The sequence below is a fragment of the Helicoverpa zea genome, chromosome 19 (genome assembly GCF_022581195.2).
Source record: "Helicoverpa zea isolate HzStark_Cry1AcR chromosome 19, ilHelZeax1.1, whole genome shotgun sequence".
Taxonomy (NCBI): Eukaryota; Metazoa; Arthropoda; class Insecta; order Lepidoptera; family Noctuidae; genus Helicoverpa; species Helicoverpa zea.
In genome coordinates, this window is record NC_061470.1 from 3,749,227 (window position 1) to 3,777,053 (window position 27,827).

General features: G+C 35.9%; 1 protein-coding gene across 3 annotated transcripts; it reads right to left on the reverse strand.

The window, feature by feature from the left end:
* Positions 1–11,493: 11,493 nt before the first annotated feature.
* Positions 11,494–27,224, reverse strand: LOC124639308 (fructose-bisphosphate aldolase). 3 transcript variants are annotated; one of them, XM_047176590.1, is made up of 10 exons: positions 27,085–27,224; positions 22,782–22,898; positions 22,039–22,130; positions 18,684–18,858; positions 16,335–16,538; positions 16,049–16,164; positions 15,868–15,967; positions 15,528–15,727; positions 14,406–14,480; positions 11,494–12,210 (listed from the first exon to the last, which is right to left on the reverse strand). In XM_047176590.1, exons 2-10 carry the CDS (start codon positions 22,891–22,893, stop codon positions 12,115–12,117), a joined length of 1,170 nt encoding a protein of 389 aa, XP_047032546.1. In that variant the 5' UTR covers positions 22,894–22,898; positions 27,085–27,224; the 3' UTR covers positions 11,494–12,114. The 3 variants fall into 3 exon arrangements, with proteins under 3 accessions (XP_047032546.1, XP_047032544.1, XP_047032545.1); XM_047176588.1 differs by lacking the exon at positions 14,406–14,480; XM_047176589.1 differs by lacking the exon at positions 11,494–12,210 and having other exon boundaries at positions 13,655–14,480.
* Positions 27,225–27,827: the final 603 nt, after the last annotated feature.

Consider the following 27,827-nt stretch of genomic DNA (forward strand, 5'->3'; position numbering starts at 1 on the left):
TCGTAAAACTAATTACAAATTACTATAATTATATTACAAATATTAGATTACAAATTAATAATTTCGAGACAAATACATGCTAAGTGAGTAACGATTTTTATGTTAAACCACTGTGAAGTTGAATAAAATTTTATATAAATGACCTAAAGTTGCAAGTGAACGTTCCCGATTCCCCCCATCCGAGACCGCGACCAGTGATCGAACCCTATTGGAAGTATCGGCAATCGCCAATAATGGAGGACCGTTAGGAAATGTACTAGGGCAGCATAAACGAGAGGAGCTGTATCGAACCGATCAATAGACCGATAACGTATGCCTATCTATAACTACCTGTAGCGCTCACACATGGGGTGCATGGGCAATGTGAACAAATTTACCTCCCCACGTTCATGAATGCTTTGTAAACAGTGAAGTAAGGAACATTTTTATGAAAAAAAATCCTCAAATGTGGGTAGTAATAATTACTATAACAGACCATTTTTGCTTATAATATTTAAAATCTAATTCGCTCCTTATTTACCAAAAGGTACTCCCAAAAAAGAAGAAATCGTGAAAAATTCTTTGATGTTTTCTAAAGAATTATTTTCAAAGATCGGGTTTATCGCACCCTTGCAAACGGTCATCGACTTACGATATTGAAGAATATACTTGAAACAATATTTTGAAGCGAAGTTTGATCGTAAAACACTCTTTAGTTTGGTAAAAAATTTATAATCGTTTAGAAACGATGAATCTATAGATTCATTAACATAGGTTTGGCGGCAAATGAGTTAAGTACTTATGCTTGTTCTAGAAAACATAATTATTAGTTAGGTAATAACTTACCACGAAGGAGAAAAGACTAGTCTTTTCTCCTCCGTGTAACTTACCCATTGGTCGTAGTGGTTGCAAGCCCGAACGCCGTAACCGGGTCTTTTTTTATCGACTTCAAAAATCATCAAATGATCCCTCCCGCCGTGGGTTAGTTAACGAGGGACTGTCAGACTCTTGCTGACTAAAAACCATCGTGTTCCGTCGTGGGCCTTTTATGTGCCAGGGCCGCGGTATCTCTTCTATCTCTCGCCGTAAACTGGTCTTGGGTTTGATTCCTGTGCCAGTCCGAAATCCAGAGCTTTCTAGGTTACACGCAGTATATGCTACCTTGTCAACCCGGGATGGAACGTAAAAAATTACCCGAAGAGATGAACCGTAGGTACTTATTAGCATTTATCAGCTCTGTTCTTATATAACTAGGGAAATAATATAAGCTGTTGATTTCTGACACTTACGCGAAACTGCTTTTACTAATTTTATCGCGAAGTGAGGGGCGGGATGCATGCCGCTGCTCCCGCGCGGTATGCATGCCGCTGCTCCCGCGCGGTATGCATGCCGCTGCTCCCGCGCGGTATGTACTTCTACCCACAGCGGCAGCGAATATCGCTCAGGTCGCTCTAGCCGCGGTACTTGATACTAAATACCTGAGCGAAACCCACGCGGTATGTACCTCTACCCACAGCGGCAGCGAATATCGCTCAGGCTTGAATAGGCCTTTAGCTCTCTGAGCGAAACTCGACTACCGCGCGTTATTCTACCCACAAGGATAGCGAAATCCGTTTTGGTGTAGCGAATACCGCTTAGGTCTGAACAGTAATATTACCACATACCCACTGGGTTTTCTCTGCCGTAGATGGTAGCGAATACCACTTAGGTCTGAACAGTAATATTACCGCATACCCACTGGGTTTTCTCTGCCGCAGACGGTAGCGAATACCGCTTAGGTCTGAATAGGCCTTTGGTATGAACAGTAATATTATCGCATAGGTACCCACTGGGTTTTCTCTGCCGCAGATGGTAGCGAATACCGCTTAGGTCTGAACAGTAATATTACCGCATACCCACAGGGTTTTCTCTGCCGTAGGTGGTAGCGAATACCGCTTAGGTCTGAACAGTAATATTACCGCATACCCACAGGGTTTTCTCTGCCGTAGGTGGTAGCGAATACCGCTTAGGTCTGAACAGTAATATTACCGCATACCCACAGGGTTTTCTCTGCCGCAGATGGTAGCGAATACCGCTTAGGTCTGAACAGTAATATTACCGCATACCCACAGTGTTTTCTCTGCCGCAGACGGTAGCGAATACCGCTTAGGTCTGAATAGGCCTTTAGATCTAGCAGTTTTCGGCTTGGATTTGGATTTAATAGTTTCTGTGATGGGGTTCCAAGCAGGTGGTAAGCTCCAGCTATCTTCTCTATTGAAATTTGGATGTTTTTCCTCGCGAATTATCCTAGGCAGGAACCGATTTTCTTTAGCAAGGATTTGTGGTTTATCAAATCTGATGTAATGCTGGGCTTTGTCAAGTGTGTGTTCACGAACTACCTAATTTCTGGAACGGCGGTGGATTAAATAATGTTAATAGAACCGCGATAAAATACGTAAAAGTAGTTTTATTTCAAGTAATTAAAGCTTCAACTTACAAAAGAAGCAAAAACGTTAATTCCAAAACCACTCTACTTACATAACATAAAAACAACATTACCAACCATACAAAATTACACTAATTCAGGCCGCTGTACCAGGGTAACAGCAAATTAGGGGGATGGACACAAATAGTGTTAATGGGTTGTTGGGTTAAATGATTCCTAAACATTTGAGGTCAGTGTGACTCAATAACGTAATAACCACTTGAGTGCCTTGCAATATTAGTAACGTTTGACGCTGGCCGTGTCATTGCGGTAATAAAACGTGCAGGCGCTTAAATTGGCAGAGGTTTTTAGTGCCGAAAATAAATATGTAGTTAATATCTTCGCTGATATGGTTGATAAATTGTTCGTTGGGTTAGGTTAGGTTAGGTATTAAGACATTCCATTTCATCAATTCCTTTACTGTAAAGTATTACTCTAAGTAGGTAAATATTGCTTGCATTAAAAAGTTTGGAGGAATATTTTGATTGAAAAATGTAAAGTCAGAGTACTTAGGTGATATTATTTGTGCGAATGATAACGCCTTATATAGTTACCGGCACGGATATTGAGCTCTCGGCGGAAGAGTGGGGATCGCTTTGCGCACTGTACACATAAGGCAATAAACCAATAAATCGCTTCTGCGCAGGTGAAGGTCACGGCTCAATATCCGTGCCGATAACTATATCTAATGTTAAGTAAAATAAAATAAAAGTAATAATGAAAAATACCTCTAATACATTTTTTATTTGAATTTCTTCACTTTGTCTTCCAAGAGCATCTTAGGTTGGTGATAAAATAAATGAACAACTCTTTTATTGCTAGAAGAAGACTGCACAAGTTTTACAGCTCTTCTTTATTTATACTCTCCTGCTTCGAACAAATTGCTTGATACACTGAGCTTATCTAAGTGTTCCACTGGTAATTCTAGCAGCATCTGGCAATTAAATGGCGATTAATTTAATCGCCGACTGTCTTTAAGATAATTTGTAGCAGATAGATAAGTTAATATATAGCAGAGGTTAATCTTAGGTTAGTAAGTCTCAGGATTTTAGTAATTAATAGGACCTCGAATTATCCGATTTCAGACCAATTAAAAAATACTGCTATCACGGGATCAATCTTTTGTACCTACTAGAAATAATACTTAGCCGTAAGGTCGAAATCAAAACGTTATGACTACATTTCCAGGACAAAAAAGTCTTAAAGACATAATTATGTTTCTCTTGATTATGTATGAGAAAGGTAGATATTTCTCCGCAGCAGTATAAAATGAATATTGATTCTTCTTTATGCAGCTATCAAATAAAAAACGGATATTGATCATAATGTCGAGTATATATTTTCTTAATGGTAGAGCGTAATAAAAGTAAAATAATCTAATATTGAACATAAACATAGTTATAAAAATAAAAGTACTATGAAATAAATCTGTATCACATTCGGTAAAATATCTTCTTTTCGTATCAAAATTCTGTTCAACCTGTAACAAGAAAATGGTTTAAATATTTAAATAATTATTTTGTTTTTATGACGAATCGGGATATTGGTGTACTGTAGGTAATGGAAAATATTGTTGATAACAAATCGGTACAGCGACAAATCGGGTAAAATAGTTATAAGTAGTCAATTACATCAAATAATATGGCGGCTTATCTTTAAATGGTCTAGTGAAATAATAAGTTTCTGTATTTCGAAAAGGGAAGACTAGAAAGATAGCTACGTCCTACTATTGTATTATAACAAAGGCTGAGGAAATAAAAACGTGTAAAGAAGAAACATTAGGCTTATCCGTAGGTTTTACACGCAACAATGAAAACCAAGGAAATTGTAGTATTGTGTGATTTATTGTATTAGGTAAAAAAAAAAACACAAACTACATTGCTGAACTTATTTTTTTTAATTACATATTAATCTTTTCATATAATGACATATACATACCTATATCTTAAGTATGTTTCTTATGTCTAAAGAGCAAAACTTGAATCCCATATTTGAATACTAATATTTTCGCCTTATAAGAGCAGAGTTGCCTCTCAAAATCGAAAGGAATCGGAAAGCCATCTGCGAACCTTATATCCCTGATAAGGGATAACAAGACATCATCATCGTCAGTAAAGGTCGCCGGACGACGCTGGATGCAGGTCGCTTCCAACAGGTATCTGTGGAGATCTAAGGGGGAGGCCTATGTTCAGCAGTGGACGTCCTATGGCTGAGATGATGATGATCATCGTCGAGAGCAGATCTAAGAGAGCCCTATGTGAGCACTGCCCATAACATATCAAAACAAAACAAACGACGTTAAGCACATAATCCGAGCTTAGTATTATGCATTAGCTTAGCGTACAAGCCGGCTAATTGGGAGCGAGCGAGCTTAATTAAGGGCATCAGGGCGCGCGGTTCAATGGTGTGTTTTTAACGTCAACTGTTTACATGGAGTATTAATAGATGAGTGGAAAAATGTTCTAGAATCTTTGTTTTGTACAGGGTACGTTAGACTGAATGAACAATGAACTAGGTAGAGTAAGAATACGAACTTTCTTTTACAGAATTTAAGAATTCTACCAAAGTACTTAGATATTTTAATAGGTCGACCAATAAACAGACGTTAGGTAAGACGTAGATCATCTTCAGTCGTTTTCTCTAAAAGAAATGTTGGATTAAAGTTCCCTCGATTGTGATGTGAAAATACTACTTGGAAACGGAAGACATTTTACAATTATACAGTAGGGATAACTGATTAATATTAGGGATAGCAGGAAATTAAATTGCTTAAAAATCTACAGCATTGCAAGTTTAATCTGAAGAGATCATGGATATGACTGCAATTTTTACTGTTAGGAAACCTTAGTATTTTTTTAAACTAAAAACAAGCCTTAAAAAGCGAAACCTCAAAAAGGCTACCTTCATCACTTCTCATTTCAGACCGACAAAGGCAAGGTGGTCACTAACTGAAAAGAATAGTACCTTCATCCCTTCTAAAAGAAAGTCCAGACGCCATTTTCCTTAGAAACTAGTTCACTTAAACAATAAATCACTTTTTCAAAGCCAACAACAGGTGCTGCCCTGCTATAAATCTAGCCGGCTTAATCCCATTGTGCGGTAAAATCCGGGTAGAACCGGTCGTAACCGGTCACTCGCCTACATACAAACCTACACGAGACGGATAACATGCTGCAAAGAGAGTGACTTGAATTTCTTAGGGAGTATGAAGTTTTATAGCAATTAGGGTGAGGGTTTAACAATTATTTTAATCTGTTGTGTTCATCCCTTTAACCTCTTGAATGCCGCTAATTAGAGAACAATAGAAAGTCCATTGTATCTTGCGTAGATCTGCGCGTACAAGGAGTTAACAAAACAGCTAAACACCCCCTCTTTTTGTGTCGAAATTAAAGGTGAATCTGAGTGAAAATAAGTTATAAGCTTGTCTGATATACATAGTTACTCCTTAGATAACCATATTATTTACTGCGGGTAACCGCTACTAAATACTACCAAAGAATGATTCCAAAAATATAACTTGTGTGATGACGGCAGATAAAATAGTACCTACTGAGATTGTAATTTTTAAGTTTTTTTTTTGCATATAAAAGACAGTGTCTTCAGTTTGTTCCACCACTTTTCCACCTAAATAAAATTGGTATAAAAGCACGAGGAGGATGACAAATATAGACCTTAGGATTCTTGGGAATATTCACCAACATAACACCAGTTTCTCAACCCTCAAGAAGATTTACGATCACCCTTTCAATTTCACAATCTTTTCTCCGACTTAACGAAATCATTGGGGGATCGGGAGCGTATGCAAATGGGGGTTAACGCCTCGATCACGTTCAACCCCCGAAGGTGGGTGAAACGGGGTCGCAAACACCAAGTCAACGCCTTTAATTGTTGTGTCGAAAGTGATTGTGCCTCTTTTTTTTCATGAGGCAATTATGTAGGATGAATGTTCAGTTTCTTTTTTGCGTGACAATTTAAGAATAGCTTGGTCAAATCTGCTTAAATCCAAGTACGATGTGATGCTTAGCAAAGATAAATAGATAGAAAGATAGGAATAAAATATAGCAAATAAATATGTCAAAGGGTTAGAAGTCATTAGATTAGCCTTGATGCCGACTTTTCATCCAGTTAACTTCTATCTGAGGAATTATTAAAGCAGTTTGACATCTGTACTATAAACACTGTCAAAACGTTAAACATTCACCGTCTTACCACAAAAACTTTTAAATGTCAGTTTAAGACTTGACTAAAAAATTACAGATTGACATAAGGTCCATTTTGCAGCCACCCTTTTTTTAGACAAGTGTAAGACACATGTTTAAGTTTTTGTAGTAAGACCATCAAAAGTTATCTGGCGTTTGGAAAACCCTTAACCCGTTGTTAGTCGAAGAGCGCTCGATTATCGAGATATACGCGAGACCAGTAGCGGCTTTAGGCCGCTGCCTCGAATTTTGCGGGCAGCGGGGCGGCAGCGGCGGCGGCGCGGGAGCGGCAGGATCTTACGCGTATAATCAAATGGACCGGCCCTCGAATACAGCGGCGCGGGAGCGGGCAACGAGCGGTGAGCTCCAGTCAAATGGTGACTGCCCGCGCCGCCGCCGCTGCCGCCCCGCTGCCCGCAAAATTCGAGGCAGCGGCCTTAGGGTAGGGCGCGGTTGGACGACGGCCCAGGGCGCCGGACAAAAGGGGAGCCGCAGGCGCCCCCAACCAATCCTTGATCAGAATTTTACTCCTATTTTTGTATTAAATTTCATCAAAGATCGCAGCTTACAAGAACTGTATCCAAATGTATGGATAGCATCAGGGCTGCCTTAACCTATGGTGCAGGGTGTGCGATAACCCGGGCGCCGCGGGCTCAGGGGCGCCGCGGTACGCTCCTGGACCAAGAAATTTCAATTAAATTAATGTATTATCATACAATGCCGGGCGCGTTAGATACACTACTTTTATGTCCCAAAACTCAAAAAAAATCGCGCGCCCTTCGCTCGCGCAATCGGTAACTACATTACATATGTCTCTGTTTTTCGTATGGGTTTGAATTGCAGTTGGGGGCGCCGTAGAAATCTCGCCCAGGGCGCTAGTAGAGTTAAAGCCGGCACTGCGCGAGACAATTGATTTTCTATTGTTTTATAATTAGCTACATAAGAGCAGTGAAAACGTTTCGATCAACGTTTAAAAGCATGATTTTTAAAGTGCTTTTAAACATGTTTATTTGAAACGCCTTTAATTACATACCTAAGTAGTGGAAAATTCACTGAGTATACCTAGGCTATTATAGTATTACCTATGCTTAGCTAATTGCTTTATTCTAAGATTATAAGGTAGTGTTTACGTAAGTAGTTTATGAGATACAATTACTCAAGTCTGATTAATAGCAAATGTTTACCTAATCTATGTAAGTAGTTAATTGTTAGGAATTTTATGCATTCTGTTCTTAAGTTGAGATAGTACCTATCCTAGTCGAATTGAAAATAGACATCTACCCTTGCCGAAATTCTAAAATAGCTGATCCTATAGGTAAATGTTACGAGCGCCGTTATAATGAAGCTTAGGTATGACTGACTTTCTTTAGCCTGATGCTATACACTGGTCAACAAATTATTTTTCTTTTTTTGGTGCAAAGGTGAAATATACAATTTCTTGTAGTATATTTGATACGTAATCGAAGTCCAGAACATAAAGTTGCACTAGCACGTAGGGATTTAGAGATACCTCCTAACGTACCAAAAACGCGTTTTTTTATGAAATTTGATGTAATTTTTCGGGGACAGCAGAATTTTCTAGTAATTTCTAACTAAAGCATTATATAGTACTACTTTCCCCGCATTAACCCCATTTTAATTTATATTTTTGCAAGTTTTCTTTCTCAATATATACCATTTTATATCTAAAGTGGAGTTTTTTCACACTAACATGCCGAATAAAATATAGGGAATATCGAACTATCGTAGCTGTATACAAATTTCATGAAAATTTAAACTCTTAGCGTTCGAAAAAAATATGAATTTCAATCGGGAAGAGTAGTACTATATAATGCTATAGATAGAAACTAAAAAACAATTTTGCTGTCCTTCAAAAATATCGTCAAATATCGTTAAAAAACGCGTTTTTGGTACTTTAGGAGGGGTATATCTCTAAATCCCTACGTGCTAGTGCAACTTTATGTTCTGGACTTCGATTACGTATCAAATAATCTATAAGAAATTATATATTTCACCTTTGCACCAAAAATCCTGTTGACCAGTGTTATTAACTATATTAGAACCAAATATACACTTGAAAAGTTCTAAATAATTATGAAGGTACTAAGTCTAGGTCTTGTTCTAGGTACAGATACCTCTTCGTGTGGCGTTGTCCGGCTAGGCGTTCAACGACTTCAAAAATCAAGAAACTAGCCATTCGAAATATGAAACTACATACATATTCCATAAATAAAATTGGAAGATTTGAGAACCCACAGAGGTAGAAAGATTTTGACAACAATAGGTGCGAAGGACAAAGGACAATATGCTACACTGGATACATGGCTAGACAGACAGATAGATATCTAGCTAGACCTAGACAAAATAAGGAACATTCTAGACTGTTGCTAATTTGAGAAAAATAATCAGAAGTACCAATTTCAGGTTGAAAATTCATTTATTCCTTAAGAAATAACAACATAGGTGGGTATATTTCATAATGGAATTGCAGTAACGTTGCAATGGACTGCAGTTACTGCATCCTAAGGCTGGACTCAAGTCCTTCTGCAAACAAGAAAGTTTACTGTTAGGTTTATGGGAATAGGGACCACCATATAAGGCTTAGAAAAGAAGAATAAGGGCCTTACATTGAATAAGATATAGGTAGCATTCTATTTATATGGCAGGCAGACTTTTTGTCAATTTTCTCATCAAGAATCAAGTATTTAAAAGGGTTTATTCAAGACGGATGGATGTAGGGGCAGAAGTCAATAGTTAACAAAACGCAGATAAATCTATATCAATGTATCCTACCTATAACTATGTAGGATAGACCTACCTAGGTAACTAGGAACATTTTTAAAACCTCAAAATTTACCCATTCGATTTTAAAACCCATAAGGGTCACTTGCGTTCTGGGCCCCGATTCTCCTAAGTTAATAATGTCAAAATCGAATAGAAATCGAATCGCAATATGATCGTAATAGCAGTTTTAACCATATCGGGCATTCTGCTACTATAATATCATATAATAAAATATAAAAATTATAAACATATAATAAAAGACCAATCGTATTCGATTGACATTTGATTGGTGTGCGATTGGTCTGCTATTTTGATGATTTTGGTCTATACGGTAGTTTGCTGTACAATCATTTTGCAATCGTAAATCATTTGCAGACAAAATGATTCATTATTGAATGACAGAAAAGGATAAAAACGTTTATTTCAAAGAAAAAATAGCGGAATGCCACATACGCTTCAATAGTAATCGAGTCGGGATTGGATCTCAGTCGAATCGAGTCGAACGTCAATCGAAGGTCGCGTTCTGGACTATTAAAGATCGCATTATAACCAAGAGCATTAGATCGCAGCAAGGGTGGAGCTCTAGTTAGGTGCCTACCTAATGTGATTGACCCTGTGCGAAAGTTATTAAACATATTTACCTACCTTTTCTCCCCTTTAATCTTTATTACGTACCTACAGGAAAAGAAACCCTGACCATTAAGTTTACCAACACCTTGTTAAATCTATGGTCACTTCACTATGATACCACCCTTACCGTCTAGCTATTGACTCGAGAACAGTTCAATTAAACGGTTCATCAAGTTTGTCTGCATAGTAATGTGGGTACCACAGAGGAAAGAAATATGAGCAGAAATGCCATAATGCAGGTAGGTAAAGCGCCTTCATGTAACGAAGTCAAATGGTCAAATTCGTACGGTGGACATGACCAAAACGAGTAATACCGAATGAATCAACGAGGCTTTCGGGTTCTTTGAGACATCCGTCAGCGGTTTTTGGTATTACAAAGGACGGGTTCCAAAGAAGGCATATAAAGGCGGAGACAGTAACGGTTCTCGTCCCCCCAGCACCTGCAAGTGCGGGTGCTACTTTCTAAGGAGATTTTCTGTTATGGCATCTCCGTTAGTCATTTTGGTCTCCATGTTGGGTACAGGGTAGAAATAAACTTTCCACCTAGTTTCGGTACTGTTTATACCATAGGTTCTAAGAATTTTGGAACGTCCTCTAATGGGATTGTCATGGTGTCATTTGTGTCAAAGTTGAATAAACTATGCAGTTTATGGAGCATTTATCCATGATAAACGTCATAATTTCAAAAACTAACAGATAAATTAATTAACGTAGGGGGAGAAACTTATGATTTTATAAGCTTGTTATAACCTGTTATAAGCGCCTATTTAGAAAGGGTCAAGGGATTCCGAATTATCTCAACATGCGTGTGATATCTTGACATTTACTAAATTATACACACTAACTACGGTAAATGGATACCAATTTATTTTAAAGTTTTTTTTATTAATTTATTAATTATTATTATATATATTTTTTTATTATTATTTAATTTCAGATCAGTGTTGAATATGAAAGAGTAGGTAACACCATTTAGCTATAACCGAACCATATTTATGTCTGGTTGACGACGAATCGCTGATTTGACCAAAGGGCAATTTCGCCAAGAGACGTAAAATTGAAATATTTTTTTATTTATACCTATTGAAATGGGAATATCGCTGGAAGTCGAGTAGCTAAACCAGGATTTGATCACAAATTCGTTAACCACTGACTAGCAAGGAATAATTGGTAAAATATAGATCCATTTCTCCACTTGGATAGTAGATAATAGGCTGGTGCCTGGTTTATATAGGACAGTCTCAGTAAGAAGGAAGTTATTTATTGTATGTAGATACTTTCATGAATTCAAGACAACAATAGTACCTTTAAGTGATCTGATCATCAGATAAACTCGACATATTGTACTTTATCTTTGGTTTTTCTTATTTCCTTGGTTTTCATCGCAGAAGGTACACCTATATCTACTTGGTTACATCTAATGAAATGAAACAAAACTACCTGATCAAATATTAATATATTTTATACTCTTAAACATATCAAAATAGTATACAAACTAAAAATGATATTTAAAAAATCAATACATACAAAATTAACATACATGATGATCTGATTTAAAAAATAACATTTATATACCATGTTCTTTTTTTGTAAATAAATTAATATCAAAATCTAATAATTTCTATCTTAATAGCACAGTAACAACATTTATTTATCAACCACTACAGTTAATGCGACTATTAAATACAATCTCTAAATGGTTTTTCAATAAATAACTGTCGAATCTAATTTTATTACAAAAATGTATGCATAGACATACAATAGGCAAAAAGTTTGATAATATTCAAGTGTTCTGTGTCTTAAAATCTAACATTTCGCTTATAACCTCTAAATAATTCGCGCCATGTTTTAAATTTCATTCTTGGAACTTCATTTGGCGCGTAAGACGACATTCTCAATTTGAAAACTGACTTTCATCGTCTGTTATTCTCGTTGCGGTAACGGAACGGAACAAGCTAGCGTGTCATAATTTTGTATAGTCTGTGGAGTTTTTAAATTGTTTTATCGCGTATTTTTCTACTGAATCTAGCGATATAGTGTATTGAATGTGTTGTGCGTTTAGTACGCGTGGTTAGCAACGAACAGACCGGCATCGGCGCCCACACCTGTTACGGATCCAGCCACGTATTTGCCTTGCGACGCCTGGCCGTTACCCTGGAAAGAAACAGATGACATATTTTTAGTAATTAATTTTAAACGTGGCAACACTTATTAGTAGCGTTGCCAGACGATTATATCGTAGTAGATTTACAATAGAGTTTTAATCTTAATTTCATAATAAGGTAAGACTTGTCATTGGCTCAATGTTAATTAAACTTGTTATTCCTAGTTTTTTTAGCTGCAAGTCTTCCATGTTATATAAATAAATAATTTATATGTAATGTTGCCCTTAATGAAAACAACAAACTAACAGTCTTTCACACTTTCTCTTACAAACAAACTCTTTACTTAATAATGCGTACCGTACGAAATTCTGTTTATTTGTTGTGGCAACACCTATACTTTGTAACTTTGGGTGTATCTATCATAAGTTCAAGGTCAATACACATAAATCTATTTGTTATTTCACTTATAGGTACAATTGGCTATTTTGGAGTTTATCACCCACTCCTTAAAATCGTATTTTTCTAGTATTTCAGTTTTTTTAAATGTTAGATGCTCGTTCGAATAATTTTAAGTTAGGTACATGGAAATGTCTTGAAGAAACTTGGACTTAAGTTTAATATCGCCTTGAGCAAGCATAGTGATTAGGTAATGAGCATTCCTTATCTCTATGAGGAAAGATCCCTGCAGTGGTATGTAATAAAAAGTCTGATTATGACAAGGAAGAAAATTCTGGAGTGCTGACAATTCAAACTTAATAAATAGATTCTTCAGCGAGTAGCACCGTCTAACCATAACGATTACCGAACCGTTTTCAGTTGTCAAATCGCCAAATTTACCAATGGGCGGCAATTTCACGGCTGTTTATTGTTTGATTTAAATTGTGCAACTCACATGGTGAAAATACAAGACATCTCTCATTTAATTTATGGACTTTTCTTATTATGTATGAAAGATGTATTCGATGCTCAACATAGGTTTATTTTATGAAAGCCATATATTCAGCAATGGCCATAAGTTTTTAGTGGACTCTTAAAAAACATCCACCTTAGATGTCCGTCTTAGGAAATCTTAGTTTATATTCTAGCTTCGACATTTGACTTCGATATTATTTATATAATTGGTGTTGTAGTATTATGTAAATCAGCTAAGCCTCCATTTTAGCTTTCGACATTGTCCCCTCTTTATAAGAAACAATTAGTACTCTGATAAAATTATTATTTTCAGTCAGTCACCATCCCAATTACTCCCTCTTCCAAAACGCATTTTCTCAAATTAGTATGAATAAATAGTCCTCAAGTTAGAATGTCAGTGAGCTATTATTATCGATATTAAATACCTACTATCTTCTACTCGTCTATTTTTATCAACTGGATATTTAATTTATATTCTTTATCATGCAACATTACTGGACTACTTTCTACTCCAAGAAAACTACGTTGGACATCTCATACAACACAACTACATGTAAAAGGTGAAAATAAATGTCAACACGAACAATTATCATTATTTATTTCAACAATGTTATACACACAAAGCAATTAGTGTTGGTACTACACACTATTCAAGCATACTATTGGATAATACATGCAGAATACAACATGTTTAAAATTAGAACGAGAAAATGGCGGTCAATCTGTTTTTCCTTGAGTGTCGCTTACACTTTTTTGTAAGTGAAAGATGAGTTTCGCCGCCATTTTGTTTTCAATTTTAAACGCGTTATCATGGTTTTTACGACTAAATGTTGTATTATTTGTAAATGAAAACCCATTTAATGATTTAAATCTGATGTTTTGTTCTATACACTTACCTGGTTCAAGATATGAGTTAAGTTTTGTTAGAACCTTTTTACAAATAATACAACAAGAAAAATCGATCATAGATTGGTCAAGGTTTCAGTATTAATAAATTTTCTCTTGATTAAAAACAACTTAGCATAAATATATAATTAAAAAACTTAAAGAGTAAAAAAATAAATGCCATTTTATGGATCACAATTCGAGATAAAATTTGTGATTTGATAAAAAATTAAACAGCTTTCATACTTTATGGAATGTAAAAATTGCAATTCGTCTTTTTATATAAAATAACTTCATTGTATTTTGAGACTTAAATCTTGAATTAACTTAAGCGCCAAAAGCAGCCATATAATTTAACTCGACCATAACATGGCAAAGTATTTAAGTTATTGACGAAATATAGTTTTTTGCTTAACTTAGAACTTTCTAGTAGGCATGCGATTTAACGAAGTTGGACTTGTCAGCTGCCAACGATGGGATGGACCCAGCTTCGTACTTGCCAACGCAAGCCAAACCGTTGGCCTTCACGATTGGCAAAGAAATGGCGTCCATATTTAGATGTTTGAATTTAGAATGCCAATGCCGACACGTGATAGGTGGATAAGGTGTGCAGGCGCAGCGTCGTTGGTGCAATGTCGAATGAGGATTGGGGAGAAAAAAATGTTTATTAGTTAATAATTAAAAAATAAAATGGTTTGTATGCAGCTAATGTAAAAATAATGCCAATATTCAAAGATGATTGCAAATTAAAATTTGGTAAATGTACATAGAAAATATTATGCAATATTTGACACTAGCTACATACAAAATTACTAGATATATTCTAAGCAAATTAGTACACACATATAGGACAAACACAGGACAACACAAATGTGCAATACATGCATGCATAAATAATGAACTTAGTGAAACCAGAGTTAGGTGTAAGTATCCTAACTTAGTTTTATGCAGTCAGTATTTTAATGTTACTGTTTTTCCATTGGTTATCTATTTACTTACCTGCCCTGTCATACCTTATATACTACTCTACTGTTCTAATGTAGTTAATCTACGCAAGCAACTTTAATGACGAAAATAAGAATAGATTTTGATTTTATGTTAAAATTATGTACCAAGTGCATCTTACTTTTTTGTAGCGCAAATATGTATATTTTTTGTTAAAAACCTTTTCATTAAAAAGTCCATTGAATTTTCCATATTTGGTAGCACTGAATTAAATGGCTGTCAAAACATTAGTTCCTATTTTGACCACCCGGACAATTGGCTTGGTAGGCCTGTACCGACATCCTCCACTAGCTAAAGTTCTGGTACCTAACCTTGTAGTTTTTTTTAAATTATTCCTCTGTGGACATACTCTACTTAGGCGAGATTGAATCGCCTAATATCTCAATGCTTTGTTTTGTTGAAAATAGGTACTCAAAATTGGGTAACTTCTATCTCAAGCTTCCTTTCTTACATCATCTCATAGTATACAATCCTAGTACAACGACACTTTCAATCTCATTGACTCCACCTTTCGTTTTACCCACATATCCTTCATCTCATGTCACCCTAGTACAATCAAGTCACCTTAGCGCGCTTGATGAGCTCCTGTTGTCCAGCGAGCACGTTCTCAGGCTTGCCGGCCCAGGCCCGGAGGACGGAGGCCTGGAGGGCGCGGCCGTAGCTGAAGGTGAGGGCCCACGGCCTCTTCAGGTCAACCGTGTTGATGGCGTTCAGGTTCACTGACGCCTCCTCTTCGGACTGACCGCCAGACAGGAATGTTACTCCTAGAATGTGAAACAAGAAATAACCAATTCAGACTTTTGGCGAAAACTTCTAGTAACTTTATGTGATAAAATCAGAACTTTTGTTTGTCTAAGGTCTAAGAAAAATATGGCATATAGAAATTATTGAAAGGGTTAAATACCGGGAACGGCAGCAGGCACAGTCCTGAGCAGAGCAGTGACGGTGGCGCGGCCGATGTCCATGGGAGTGTAAGTCTTCTTGCAGCCCTGGCCAGGAGTCACCTGAAGGTAAACAAACAAAAGTCATGAATACACTCCATAAATATGTACTAGGGCGTTAAAGTTAATAGGAGATGTACAAACCATGTTGGGCTTGAGGAGGGTACCCTCGAGGTAGACGTGGTGGTCGCTGAGCGCCTTGTAGACGGCAGCCAAGACGACCTCGGTCACCTTCTGTGCGCGGTCAAGGTCGTGGTCACCTAGAATAAATAATACAAAATGTGATAACTTTTACACACACACATACACATAATAATGTACTTGATTGATGATGATACATAGGAGCTAATTTGTAATATAAATTTTAAAGAAGCCAAATAAAAAAGTACTAGGAGCACATAAATACACAAGAGTTCACTCGTTCACTCACCATCAGGCAACACCTCGGGCTCGACGATGGGCACGATGCGCTGGCTCTGGCAGATGGAGGCATAGCGAGCCAAGACGTTCGCGTTCTCCATGATCGCCTGGTACGAGGGGGTGAAGCGGCCGATCTTGAGGACACAACGCCATTTGGCGAAGTGACAGCCGTCCTTCTTGTACTGAGCGCAGCGCTGGGCCAAGTCATCGAGACCTGGGAAAGAATAACGAAAATTGCATAATCGTCGGTAAGGTCGGAATGCAAACAATAAGAATGATAAAGCCTGAAAAGTTTATGTTTATTTAGTAGGAAGCTTTTAAATTCATTTTGTAGATATCTCGATAAAGATTATAAGAAAAATTATCATCGTTGATGTCATGATAATTAGCAATTTTAAAAAATATCATTAAAACTGAGTCATGGTTGACACGCCCAAAAAACATTGTTCCATTAAGAGTCTGATGCAACTCATATTTTCAATAACAAAAAGATAACGAGATAGGTTATCTCAATACTTTTACACAACAAAACAATATAATGGAGTAAAAATATACTTTATCGACCCTAGCGACTACATAACACTCTTTAATATTTTTTGATTGAGTGTAATAAGTTGAAAAGATTGGAACACAACAGATTGATTAAAAACAATTGCCAGTGGCAATTTGGTCGATTTAAACATGTTTGAGTGAGTACCAGGAGAACAAAAAATTGAGGAGGTGTCCAAAGCTAGCCTCAGTTTCCTAAGAATTCTTCTGAACTATGTATCAAGTTCACTTGTATCCTGTACCTATGTATGTGTTTCTAAATTACACAGCCGGTGAAAATAAAATGTACAGATATCTTAAAGATTGTCGATTTAATGACAGAAAACTCTTTAGAAAAACTAAATAAATCAGTATTGTTTTACTTGTTTACGTCCAGAATATCCAAAAATAGATTTTCGACAATTTAATGTTAATTCTATGCATGACAATACCAGGGCCGCATAACAACTAATTGTTTGTGTCATTATTTGAATATCAATCATAATTAACAGATAGGAAATGTAGTCTAATTACAAAATGAGTTGTTTACGGATTTGAGTAAGAGATAAGAGGAGATAAGGGCAGTCGAGCCCCCTCGGCCTCATTGACACAATCATGATGACTATTTCTGTGCAATATTCGAAAATTGACACACCCACTGTTAATTTAGTTACTAGGCACCTACCTTCCTATATAAAAATAATATAAACTATAAAATTCAGACTTTTCTTTTAGTTCTACGCAAGAGAATATATTTTATCAGATTTAAATTACTTCAACGGGCATTAAATCTAAATATATAAGGTCCAAAGTTCACTAAGTTATCTATAAAAATTATAAGTCACTGTGAAGATCGGCCGTTTTTATTTCATGTAAGAACTTGTTTCTAAGGTAAATGATTATCTTGTATTATTACAAACTACGTTGTTTCTTCTTCAAAAGAAAAGGTAAACCATATAAGACTTTACAAAGTGCCGACATCCTTTCAAATCCCCTCACTAGAGATAATAATGTCATAATTTAATAATACCGTCAATACTTATTGATAAGAACTATCTTACTTCCAGTCTTGTACAAACCAATAAAATATTCCTTAAAACAACAATATTATCGATGTGCATTTTAAATGAAATGTCGAAGTTTAAGCATTTAGTATTTCAAAATATTGCCTTGACATTATAAACTTTATTTGAAGAAGAATAAGGATTATTTCCTGTTAGCAACACTTATAATGTAATACGCAAAGAACCGGTCATCGACTCAAAAGAGGCTCGCGACTGGTTTGTAAATTCTGGCTAAAAAGTAGTCAGACAGACAGGTTTTGACATAAAAAGATTTAGCGTACAACGGCTGTAGTAATATTTTTTTGTGTCTCAAAACACGTAGGATCTAAACTTTATATAATCATGAAAAAATATTCTCCAGTGAACTTAAACCACTTTCTCCAATTATATTGGGGAGGGCTTCCAGATTAACAATTCCGGAGGTCAAATATACAGTACTAGCAACCGCATATCTAACCTCATCAACCCAGTTACCAGGGCAACCCGATACCCCTTCATAAGTTTGGCTGTCAGATTCTCTCGCACAAGCCTTAACATCTTGAATGCAGCTAATTAGAGTACAATAGAAAATCCACCGTGTCTCGCGTGGCATATAATCATCGGCAAGGATATTGAGCTCTGACCTTCACCTGCGCAGAAGTGATTTAGTGGTTTATTGCCATAAGTGTACAGTGCGCAAAGCGATCCCCACTCTTCCGAGAGCTCATTATCCGTGCCGATAACTATACAAGGGGTTAAAAGGACAATAAAAAAAATTATATGCTCACCCTGAGTGGTGCACTCATCTTCAGAGCCGAACAGGGGCACAACACCCTTGTCGACCTTGATGCCGGGGATGATACCACGCTTCTCCAACAGGGCTACCAGGGGCGTGCCATCATCAGCCTTCTGGTAGAGAGTCTCGTGGAACAAGATCACGCCGGAGATGTTTTCGGAGACCACCTGGAAAGAAGATGAGGTTTAAGTAGATAGAAATATGATTAGGGTGCTTTAGGCACTGGTTAAAATATTTAAGGGATATATAGCTATAGTTGACGCTAAATTTTGAGCGATAAATTGATGTGGGTACGGAGTCGGAGTATGCGGGTGAAACAACAGGAAACAACGTTTATCGGGCAATCATCAAGTGGTACTTCATCTAATCAGTCAAACAGTTTATCAGATATTTTGAACACCTCCATTTATTCCACGATTATCCTACTTTGATACTAACCACAATTTTAGTGTTTTTTCGCGAGAATTATGGTGCCGCATAAGCGCACCTTCTGACCAGTTTAAGCCTGGTGTTAGTGCTGACAGGTCCATTTCATTTCGGGAGCCTTGAATCCAGAAAACCTACCTACACCATACATTTTAAACAATAAGTTTTGTCATAGACTAACGTAACACAATCATACGATAACAAACCAGCTCTCAACGTAAGCCGGAAATTACATCTAGAAAGTTATTCCTATCGTATCATGCCATATTAGTCTAGACCGATCTCAATAAAGCTGTCAGGCGCCATGACGCTTAGAGGCGTGAACAGACAAGTCACCTGCATATGTCAACAATTTTAATAACGTATGATTGTTTATTGGAAAGGTATGTATGACAAGAGACAGAGATCACCTGTTCAGGTTAAGGACAGATATTTACGTTGCAACATTATTAGGGATGACGCAAAAGACCGGAAGCCGACCCCAACCTAGTTGGGAAACGGCTCGGGCAATGATGAACATTATTTGGGAGGCTCCTGGATGAATAGGTACCTTGTTTTCAGGACCATATTTAGCTACCTAACATAATCTGTCAAGGCATTTTCCAAATATGGCTGCTATCCTATAGGTGTTTTACGAGAGCGTTGAGGTCAACGGCGCTTCTGCGCAAAGTTAACTTTTGTTGGCAAGACATAGACGTCAATGCTCGTAAAACGCCAGTGGGATAGCGGCCTAAGTTTTAGTGGCTTATGATCTTGAAAAACCAGTTACAAACACGGACCCCACGGCGAAACGGATTGCAAAGCTTTCGGCTTCTGAACACACTATCCAAGATCTGAAAATCATGAATCTATTTATGCGTGTTTTAAATGAAAACGACACATACATTGTTGGCCAAGTGTGATTACAGCCAATATTAATACTATTAAATGAAAGTATTGGAATTTTATTGAACTCCAATTTAGAGACAAGAGCAGTCGAATGCCAAGACACTTAAATAACAACGTTATTTCTGTTATGCAAGGAGCATTTGCATCACTTTCATTGCACGTGAGTAATATATTTAATTGTTAGATGCACGTGATCCATACAACATTCATTCGTTCTACAGTGAATGGGATAAAATTGAAACGCATATTTCTTCAAGGTCTGAAAGGACAAACTGAAAATAAAAGAAGTGGTGCTTAGACTTGTCAATTCAATGTGCATAGATAAAGATCGTGTCACTTATAAATACGAGTTTTAAGCATTCTTTAGTATTCTTCTGAAGAGTCAATAAAATAATTCTTCGCAAGTTTCTGACTTAACGTATAGAATACTCTATCCATCGATTTGCTTCCTAGAGATAGAATTTTGGGAATCACTTGTATAGGGCTCATATCAAGAACTATATAATCTAGTGAGGAAATCCACTTATTCACAGAAAGATTATAAGAACCCCCACTGCATCAATCATGAATTCTCACAGAAGCAGACATCCTATCGATCGACTGCAAGCCAAGTCATTTGAAGGTCACTTTCGATTATGACGCGACCATCTTCCATGGCATACGTGACTTTGAACCCGTACTACAAAAACCGTTACGATGACTTCACATTTTGTGGGTCTATGACGCAATGTAGGAACATGGAAGAAGTCAGGCACGCCATATTATGGTCATGTCATGCAAAAACAGAGTAATTTAGTTCTTGTAGTATTTTATACTTCCTTATTCTTGAACTTAGATTGGGACGAGGAAATTAATAACGTTGAATGCTTTCAAGGTAAGAGAATTGAGGTCCTTTCTACTAATATTAGGTGTTGGCTTGTCTAGTCTTAATCTGTGTAGTTCAATGTGTTTGTTCTTACGACAAAATATAGCCACGGCCACATACATATCTGAGACATGATTTTTCTCACCGAGTTAATGAGTGAAAACAAAAATCTACAGGTACGATCATGATAATACACGTTCTAGCCAACATACTGAAATAGATAAGCTACTTTAAATTAAAAACGCTTGCAAACATGACTTTACAAGTAAGTACAAAAACACGTCATACGCATTGGATAATTCCAAGACATTCAAATCAGTCGAAAACAAAACCGGTTATTCTGGGGGCACGGCTGCCACACCTCTCTAAAACTTCGTAGCAACTACGTAACGGAATTTAATTAACATTATGATATCGAGCCGATTTCCTTGACGATAAACAACTTTTTGATTTTTTACATTCTTTTTTTTTAAAGCAAATGTCATCGGGCTAATTTTAGATTGATTTTAGGTACGATAAGACTTGTTCAGGTCTTTTGGATAGGTATCTGTTATTTGTTACGGGGGGGCAAAGTTTTTTTGTTTCTTTCCACGTTGAATTTTTCACTAGGAGTCTGAAATTGTATACTTACTAAAATGTTGACTAAAATAGGTATGCCCCCTATAACTTAGTATAGATTATTTTTTAGCCAAGATAAGACTTCTCAAGTCTTTTGGTTTACTAAGCATCTAGCCATTGATACCGGAGGCAAAGTTTTAACAGATTTTTCGACATGAAATTTTTCAGTAGCATTCTGAAATTGTACACGAACATGACTGGCAAAATGCGTGTCTATACAATTTTGAGTCACTCTTAGCAGAAAACAGGTTTTGTGAACTTTGTCTTGCTAACTTTCAAGTAATTCTAACAAGCTGATGAAATTTTAGCGTGTGTTATGAAAAAAAAGTTCAGTAAATTTAAAGTTTTAAATTACATTAAAAAAAATACAACACGAGAAAAAGAGATAGGTACAGGAAAATACTCGGAACTAAAACAATAGGTAGGTATTGTAATGTTCTGAGCTGTAGGGATTTTCCCTAAGGATGGTAAAAACTTTCTTGCATGCAAATGATGCAAAAAAAAAAACTTAAAAACTGAAAATAATACAAAATTAATATAAATAACTTACGGGGTCAGAGCTGAAGAGCAGCTGGCGGTACTTGCGGCGGTTCTCCTCTGTGTTCTCCACTCCGATGTCCTGGAGACGCTTGCCCATGGTACCTGCCAACACACATCACAACATTAGGGCTTGTTCCCACCTGCTCCACAAATTCCTTCCCAAAGGGTCCAAAAAATCAATTCTTTAAAAATAATAAAATCCTTTCCCCTAGCTCCAAGATTTTAAGTAGGGACAGAGACGTAATTTTGATATTTTGCTGAAGATAGACACAATTTTTTGGAGCCATGTGGAAGGAAATTGAAGATAAATTTAAATTTCTTTAGTTTTTTCTACAAAATTTTGGACCCAAGTGGAAGAAATGTATGAAAACATTGCTAAGAGAAAATAATGGGTTAACATTTATCCCTTTGGTGACTTAACATTCAAGTATAAAAAGTATCAGTCAACTGTTTCCTAACTAAAATGGAATAAAAAAATCCACAGAAAAGTTATTGCAGTATATCAAACCACGTATTACTATTGTTGTACTTAATTTACTATTGTTTAAACTTTAGATTGAAATAGGTATAAAATAATAATTTGAAGTAGAAAGTGCTCAATATCAATCACAGTAGAACAACTGCTGCAAACCCAAATTATATTTTAGAAATTCACTAACAGAAGACTAGAATTAACAAACTCACTATTTATCCTTCAAATAAAATTAAACCTAATCCCCAACAGAATAAAGACTACAATCGAAGACAACTCACCGGTGGACTCATCAGCGGCAAGGATACCCTTGCCAGGAGCTACGATCGCCTGAGCGATCTTCCTGAGCTCCTCCTGCAGCTCGGGAGTCGGGTACTGGAAGTAGGTACTCATAGTGGCTGCAACAATACATTGACATTGTCAGAAGAGTTGATACGATAGGAATAGGATGCACCATACATTGAAATTGTAATACGAGTCACTGGAACGGGGATGTGGTGCGACACAATGAAGTTATTGATTATTTTGAACAACCTACTCAATGTCTGCTGAAAAAAAAAAACAATAAATGAAAGTGGTAAGCTTTACCTAGTATTACATAAGTGAAATTAAAAAAATATCACCCAAAATGTCTATTATATTGGTTTTCATAAGTCAGGAAGGATGTAGCCTACAAACTCATAGTGCACTTATGCATAGATTTCTCAAGATAGATGAATAAATTGTAGAGATTTGAGTACTTAACAAAAACATTTTTTGTTAGGTACCCAAAAAACCGTTTGTTGCCCGTGGTACTACCAATAGTACTACCAGTAGTACCACGGGCAAATTTTTCTTCCCGTAGTACTACCAAACGGTCTGGTAGTACCACGGGCAAGAAAAAACTACCCGTGGTACTACTGTCAATATTTTAGGTTTTTTTCAACCCTTTTGTTGTCACAGTTGATATTGACATCCTAGAAAGAGAATTGAAATATATATTTTTTTTAATGTGGATATATTTTGGTACTATTTCGTAAATAGATCTGGTAGTTGTGAAATTTTTCATTGCTCAAAATCGACAAGAGTCAAAAACACTTAGTTTTTTTTTCACAAATTAGAATTGAATACCTCGATCTCGTGGGATTTACTTGATGTATTTTATGCTATCCTGGTACTTGGTCAGCATTTCCGTCTGGACATTGGAATACTCAGGTAAGTTATGCTGTCTTGGTACACGGGGAGAGCAGTTGCATCGAAATTCCGAGATTGGTAGGTTAACTCCGGTGATTGATAAAAAGTTACGTGTTGCACTCGAGTGCAAAGATTTTTCACCTTGTGCTCTTTTGATTCTTTCGCTATCGCTCAGGATTCTAAGTTTTGAAACACTCGCTACGCTGCTGTAGCGAGTAGGCAAACAGTCAAAGTCCGAACTTATTTCAAATATTTTTATATACATCATCATCCTCCTGCCCTTATCCCATACAAATATTTATTTTAGGCTCATGATTTTTAAAAATTAAAAAATCGAAAAAATTTAAAAGTAATATAAAAAGTCATACAAAAATAACAAAAAAAAGATATGTAAGAAAGAGTCACCTACTCCAAAATAAATTATAACAAAGAAATTTATTTGAGAAGAGCACCAGTTGCGAAGTGCACCATTTGAGCATGATGTATAATTTGAGAAGTGCACCTAATGCGTCAAACCCTATGATTCTTTCACTGTTAGGAAGCTACACTATCTGCGCTGAACGTACAAAGTACGTTTTAAATCTAATTTACAGAAGACGGCCGAACCAAAAAAAAGTACTAGGACAGCATAACTTACATGTTCATATCAATACCTACTCAATGCGGTCGATAATTTTAATGAATAACACTACCTACTTAATATAATACTTATCTACTTAATATAAATAAAACGAAAAACGTAAGTAGATAATTAATTCTGATTTGAAAAAAAAAAAACTAAGTGTTTTTGACTCTTGTCGATTTTGAGCAATGAAAAATTTCACAACTACCAGACCTATTTACGAAACAGTACCAAAAATATCCACATTAAAAAAATATATATTTCAATTCTCTTTCTAGGATGTCAATATCAACTGTGACAACAAAAGGGTTGAAAAAAAAACTAAAATATTGACAGTAGTACCACGGGTAGTTTTTTCTTGCCCGTGGTACTACCAGACCGCTTGGTAGTACTACGGGAAGAAAAATTTGCCCGTGGTACTACTGGTAGTACTATTGGTAGTACCACGGGCAACAAACGCAAAAAACAGACTACCCTGAGGCTTTAGGTGTTATAATTATGAATTTCCTAAAGCACTCAAGGTTTATTGGGAATTTACAAACGGCAGAAATTAATCATTAATTTAAGAGAACAATTACAAAGTAGGGAAAATTTACTGAAAAAGTACATGGAAATTAAGATTTAAAAATCTATAAAATATATGTCTTCGTAAGTATTGTGTCAATACAATTTAGAAATACTGTAAATGACAGCTCTAATTAATGTTTATTTTCTCTTACAAACAAACTGATTAGACATTCCTACAACATAATATTGATTAAGATAATGAGAAGTAATTAGACTAGTTCAAGATTACTGTTTATAAATACTTTGTTTAATTAACTATTAAGTCTACTTTCCGTTTCCTAGTTAAGTTCCATTACATTTAACTTTTATCATCAGAATTCAAGCCATTAGAAATCCACTGCTGAAAATAGGCCCTTTCTCCCCGCTGTGGGTGCAGTGTGAGGGAGTGTCAGACACTTTATATTAATCTTGAAAGACCAGTCAGTGTTATCATTAAAAATTATTAAAAATATTGTTGACTTGGGAACCGTTTCATTCCGTGGACACATAGGTATCTTGTTTATCATTATTTAACACAGCGGATTGTCCTACACGAGCTAATTTCATTACACTCAAATCATATTTATTTAGTATATAGGTATCCAAGTGTATGTAGAGTGTATTTCCGTATCCATTAACCCAAATACTGGTGAAGAACATGGAATTTTCCAACGGCTATTACATAAGTCATCTAAGATCACTAAGATCGAACACTGGATAAAACACTTTATCAACACAAATTGCTATTTTTTTCTCATTAGAATGAACCATAAGTGCTGATTAAACTAGAACTCCATATTGTCATGATTGTATTTCACACTTTGACATGAAAAGTAAACTGAGTTGAGTGTAAACTTTTAATTAGAATTTACCTGTTCATGTCTCATGTTATCCTGGTATTTACGATTGAACATCATTATGCCACACTTTGTCGTGAAAAGTAAATGAGTCCAGTGTAAACTTGTAAATAGAATTTACCTGTTAATGTCTCATGTTATCCTGGTATTTACGATTGAAAATAGCATAGGTTTAGTATGAAATGTTATAACTACCCTTCGTTCCAAATCCAGGCATCCATCCTGACTCCGGAGGTCCCTTTTTTCCCTTCTTTTTTTTACCTTTAGCCCCCATTGTGGTTTATTGAAGATTTGTAATTTTTTAATTTAAAAAATGCACTTATAAATTAAAATAAACTTAAAAATATTATACTCGACATTATAAAATAGTGTTCTATCAAAAACTCACCATCACAAAGTAACAGATTCTGCTGTCTGTTTATTCATTTGTTTTTAAATTAAATTACGAAGGTCGTGTTTCTCGATTGATTACTTGTCAAATGTCAATTAAAAAATAACTTGTCATATTGACATTTTCGAAAAATCTTAATAGTGATGTGGTATGTAAAAAGATTATCGATGAGACCAACTGGAACAGATGATCGGTTTACTAAAATATTAAGTACCTAGGTATAATAAATTAATTATTAATCACTCATATGTCTGAAAATAATTTATAATAAAAAAGTAGGTTTTAATCTGCAGCTAAAAATAATGTCTAATTAATAAACTATCATATGTTTGTCTTTCTAGAACAGAATCTCAAATTTAATTTGCTATTAATTTGACTTTGTTTAATATTAGCCTTCCTCAAAGGTGACCTTGAAAGGTCATTGAAAACAAAATACGTTTCCACATAGCATCACTCCAAAATTCAGAAATACACAGTGGGCTGAAATTTTTATTGCAAACTGATGTTGACCTTCCACAATCGGTAAAAAATTTAGGGACATGCTAACATTTTTCATTTATTATATCATAACGTTGAAGATCATAATATCATGGTATTGAACCTTGATAAAATAGGTAATATAAATAGATAAATCCACATAACCACACTAAAGATATCCTTTAGATTGGGAAGATATCGCTTGTAATTTTTATTACGTTCTTATAAGGAAATAACTGAAAATGAGCAACTGCACAAAATTATGACGACATCTTAATTTTCAGACACGTTTGACTCAAAATTAATTATTAAATTAATATTAAACTTCAATTAACTTTCCCAAATCGGACTAAATCGCGGAAAGTAGTATAAATTCTAAAAAATAGTAACAAAGATAATTACAACATAACCTTAACAATATTACTAACCGAACCGAAAACGATTTAACTTTCTAAACATTCTTGAGCATTGTCGAAAATGTATGCTATTATTAGTTATAAATATTTAAATTCACTTACTTTTTTTTGTTTTAATTTATCCGGTGGAACACAGACACTCCCGAACTGCTACGTTGGTAGTACTGTCAAATAGTAAGTCGCCGAGAGGACATACACAAAAGGTCATTTGAAGGTCTAGAGATAGCGCGAGTCGTAAAACAGTTTTACCTACCGAAGAAGCGCCACCTTGCGCTTTGTGATGGAACTGCTGAAGAAACACGTTGGCTAATTTTAGTTGGTTGCGTGTGTTGTAGCATAGTTTTTGTACTTATGTAATGTAGTTACTTGTTGTTACGATAGGTAGCGTGCATCGTAATAAAATAAAAAATATACATAACGCATATTATTGATATAGCAATTACCCAAATAATGAATAATATCGATAATGTACTTATGGTGTGTCCCATCACTAGGTACTCTTTATTGTCCTAATGTCAACATTTGCAAAGGTCTATTTAATAAAGGGCAATATCTATGACGTAGATCTATGAAATAATAAATGTAAAAACAAGTTTCCAGGTTCAGTAAAAAAATAACTAAATCTGGAAACTTTTTATTTCTTTTTATTATTAATTAAAAAAGTCTTGCTTTATTTAAGAGAGTCTAGATTCGTTAGTTGGGAATTTTTTGGACTAACTTTTTGGGGTGTTGTGTTTGTTGGGCTTCTAATGTCCGCAATGATCGTCGCTACAGCATCGCTATTTTTAAATTTTATCCCAGCCTAAAAAACTAGAATACGGTCTCCTCTTAGGCCGTAGAGATTT

Coding starts and splice junctions, on each gene's coding strand:
- LOC124639308 (XM_047176590.1), bottom strand. CDS start 22,893: ATGAGTACCTACTTCCAGTACCCGACTCCCGAGCTGCAGGAGGAGCTC. Junction 18,859..22,038: donor TGCTCTTCAGCTCTGACCCC/GTAAGTTATTTA, acceptor TCTTCTTTCCAG/GTGGTCTCCGAAAACATCTC. Junction 16,539..18,683: donor AGATGAGTGCACCACTCAGG/GTGAGCATATAA, acceptor ATTCTTTCCCAG/GTCTCGATGACTTGGCCCAG.